This window comes from Priapulus caudatus, unplaced genomic scaffold, assembly GCF_000485595.1.
Source record: "Priapulus caudatus unplaced genomic scaffold, Priapulus_caudatus-5.0.1 Scaffold145, whole genome shotgun sequence".
Classification (NCBI taxonomy): domain Eukaryota; kingdom Metazoa; phylum Priapulida; class Priapulimorpha; order Priapulimorphida; family Priapulidae; genus Priapulus; species Priapulus caudatus.
In genome coordinates, this window is record NW_014577206.1 from 413330 (window position 1) to 416379 (window position 3050).

Consider the following 3050-nt stretch of genomic DNA (forward strand, 5'->3'; position numbering starts at 1 on the left):
TTGCTGCTGCTACGGGCGTCTATGTGCTACTCTTCTACTGTTGCTGCTGCTGCTACGGGTGTCTATGTGTTACTCTTCTACTGTTGCTGCTGCTACGGGTGTCTATGTGTTACTCTTCTACTGTTGCTGCTGCTACGAGTGTCTATGTGTTAATCTTCTACTGTTGCTGCTGCTACGGGCATCTATGTGTTATTCTTCTACTGTTGCTGCTGCTACGAGCGTCTATGTGTTACTCTTCTACTGTTGCTGCTGCTACGGGTGTCTATGTGCTACTCTTCTACTGCTGCTGCTGCTATGGGCGTCTATGTGTTAATCTTCTACTGTTGCTGCTGCTACGAGCGTCTATATACTACTCTTATGTCTGCTACTCTCATATAGTTGCCAACTTTCCACTGGTGCCTATATGCCACACACGCCTGACGCTCTCCTATTGTTGTTACCAGTCTCTATATGCCACACATATATCTGACACTGTCCTATGTGTGCCACCGGTCCCTATAAATCACTCATACGTCCGAGATTTGTCTATATACTACTAGACTTCCTGGTCCAAGGGTTGATACTGGTTTATCTGTTACAGGCATATGTCTACTCCTCGAATTCCTGGTACTGATATATATCTGCCAAATGTTTATGACCGATTCTGGGCTGTCTGCTACAGATATCTATCTGCCTGCTACATGTACGTTTGATACTATTCTATATGCTACGTGGATATCAAAGCAATAGGTTCATGTCAGCTTCTTATTTACGTTTGCTACTAGTCTGCCTCAAACACCTCTGCTTCATCAGTTCCCAATGTACGCGGGGCTAGCATGACTAGTTATGACAGCTAACCACACTAAAGCTTCGTGTGGGCGTGCGACTTTCACGACGTGTCCTGTCGTACGTACATTAACGTCGGTGTAGTACTCTGCCTCGCCATACAGTGGTTCGTATTGAGCATCGACGGGGAGGGGTCCGATGGGAGACGCTCTACCGCCAGGGGGCGGCGCTGTCCGCTTCTCTTTCGGTGCGGCCGCCGCAGCAGCAGCTGTAACAGCGAGCGAATTCACACACGTCAGCGGCTGTAGCGCATTTTCCCCCCCAGCAAAATTACGCTATGCGTTGGATTTACGAAAGGAGCATTTGTCGCAGAGATCCGACCTACTACCTAGTCACCGACCGTCGATGAGCACTGATGTGTAGGAAATGACTGTAGCGCAACAGGACTAGGACTTTGTTAAGCGAAAATGCAAGCATTACTCGCGCATTTCGCAGGAGAATTGACTAACCTGGGGCTGGCGCTGGGGCGGGAGCTTGTGGCGGCGATGTCGCTGCCGCGCCTGCTGCCTCCGCGGCACCCCTGCTCTCTGGCTCACTGAAATCATACAGTTCAGTGATGTCGCATAAACGATGCTAAACTCGTGTCTATGTGCAATAAAGGTAACCACGCCAAAATTCTAACAGTTAGCGAAGCCAGAGTACATCACCACAAAAATAACAGTAAGAACAAATTTACGCCTGGCGCCGTTTACCAAAACAACACGATAATTGCTAATCCTATGTCGGTCGGTTTCGTTGCAATTAATACCAGGGTCACATACTAAAATTCTTCTTGGCTGCCTATCTGTTCAGCCTCTGGCTCATTCGTCGTCGCTGCGGCAACAGCAGCAGAGATCTCACTCACTTCCTGGTCAGGTGATTGTTCATGGACTGCTTCTGCCATTGGCGCTAGATGCGAGAAAAAAAGTTTAAGAATTGATCAGTTACCAAAATATAGCAGTGGACAGAACCACACAATGATCCCCTACGAAAAAGAAATAACCACAATCATGAAATATTAGAGTCAATAAGAAAATTTCGAAGTTTTGAAAACAATCCTTCTCTGATTTCAACCACAAAACCGTGCTAATAAATTGAAGTTCAATGAGAGAGAACCGACTTCACCATCTGTAATGCAGTTAAACCGATCTGACATCAGCGACTGCAACACGTTAAACTCCTAACAGGACTGGCATCACTGACTACAACACATTACTCTGAAACAGGCTTAATTTACCAACTACAATGCATTAGACTCTGAACAGGAATGACTTTACCAACTACAACATGTTAAACTGTGAAATTGACCAACTTTACCAACTTCCACTGTTCAACGCGTTAGACTCTGAACAGGAATGATGTTACCGATAACAATACGTGAAACTGCGTTGACTAACTGCCCTCACCTGTTGGTGTGGTTTCCTGGGCAGGATCTACTGCTGGTGGTGCCGTCACAGGTTGCTGCGCAGCAGCAGCCGAGGGTGGTGGTCGCGACAGAGAGTCAATAATTGGCTGGATCATAGCACCAAATGGCCTGTGGAACAGCAGTTCAATGAACAACCACACTGCGTGGCACGCTAGGCATACACGTAAACAATCAGGCAAAATGGCAATGATCGCGTGTATAGTGTTACGCACCAGTGTAATAAAAACATGTACGCTATGAGAAACTGGTTCAAAAAGTATGTGTACTCTATGGAGCACAATTACAATGACAATTATAATTCACAGTTATGCACAGTTACAATGAACATATGCAAACTACAAGGCATCACTACCAATAACATATTACCAAGATTATAAGAGTATTATTATAGAGCAGACATTACAAAAACTGAAATCCATGATGTAGATTCAAGCAACTCTGTATGTATGACTCACGTAACTTTCGACACGTAACCTTAACAACGTAGACACTTATAAATAATCAGCAATAATTGCTTTGTCACCAAAAACAACCCGCTTCTCTGTCACGTTCCTAAACGTGAACCACGAGCCGGGTGTAAACATTTGCGAATCTCTCTCGGCTATGCTCGCCAAATCCCTCCAATGATTTTCACCAGTCACCACAGAATATTCATCACGTTCCTAATGACAGTATGGCTCATACGGTCTATGTCCCCCAGGGTACTGCCGGAACGTACCCTGGTACTATATTATATGCCGGACCGTTCCTCGCCTACTCCACTAACGAGTCTAGGGATTCGCCTTCCCCTTCTCCCTAACCCTAACCCGAACCCTAACCC

At 45.9% G+C, this 3050-nt stretch overlaps 1 protein-coding gene across 1 annotated transcript in view; it reads right to left on the bottom strand.

The window, feature by feature from the left end:
- LOC106806168 overlaps window positions 1–3050 on the bottom strand; it is a gene marked incomplete in the record, with an annotated part of 13891 nt that overhangs the window by 5288 nt on the left and 5553 nt on the right. The window contains 4 exon segments of the mRNA XM_014808029.1: window positions 894–1033; window positions 1275–1360; window positions 1587–1713; window positions 2211–2338. Of these exon segments, the coding sequence (XP_014663515.1) occupies window positions 894–1033; window positions 1275–1360; window positions 1587–1713; window positions 2211–2338 (481 nt within the window).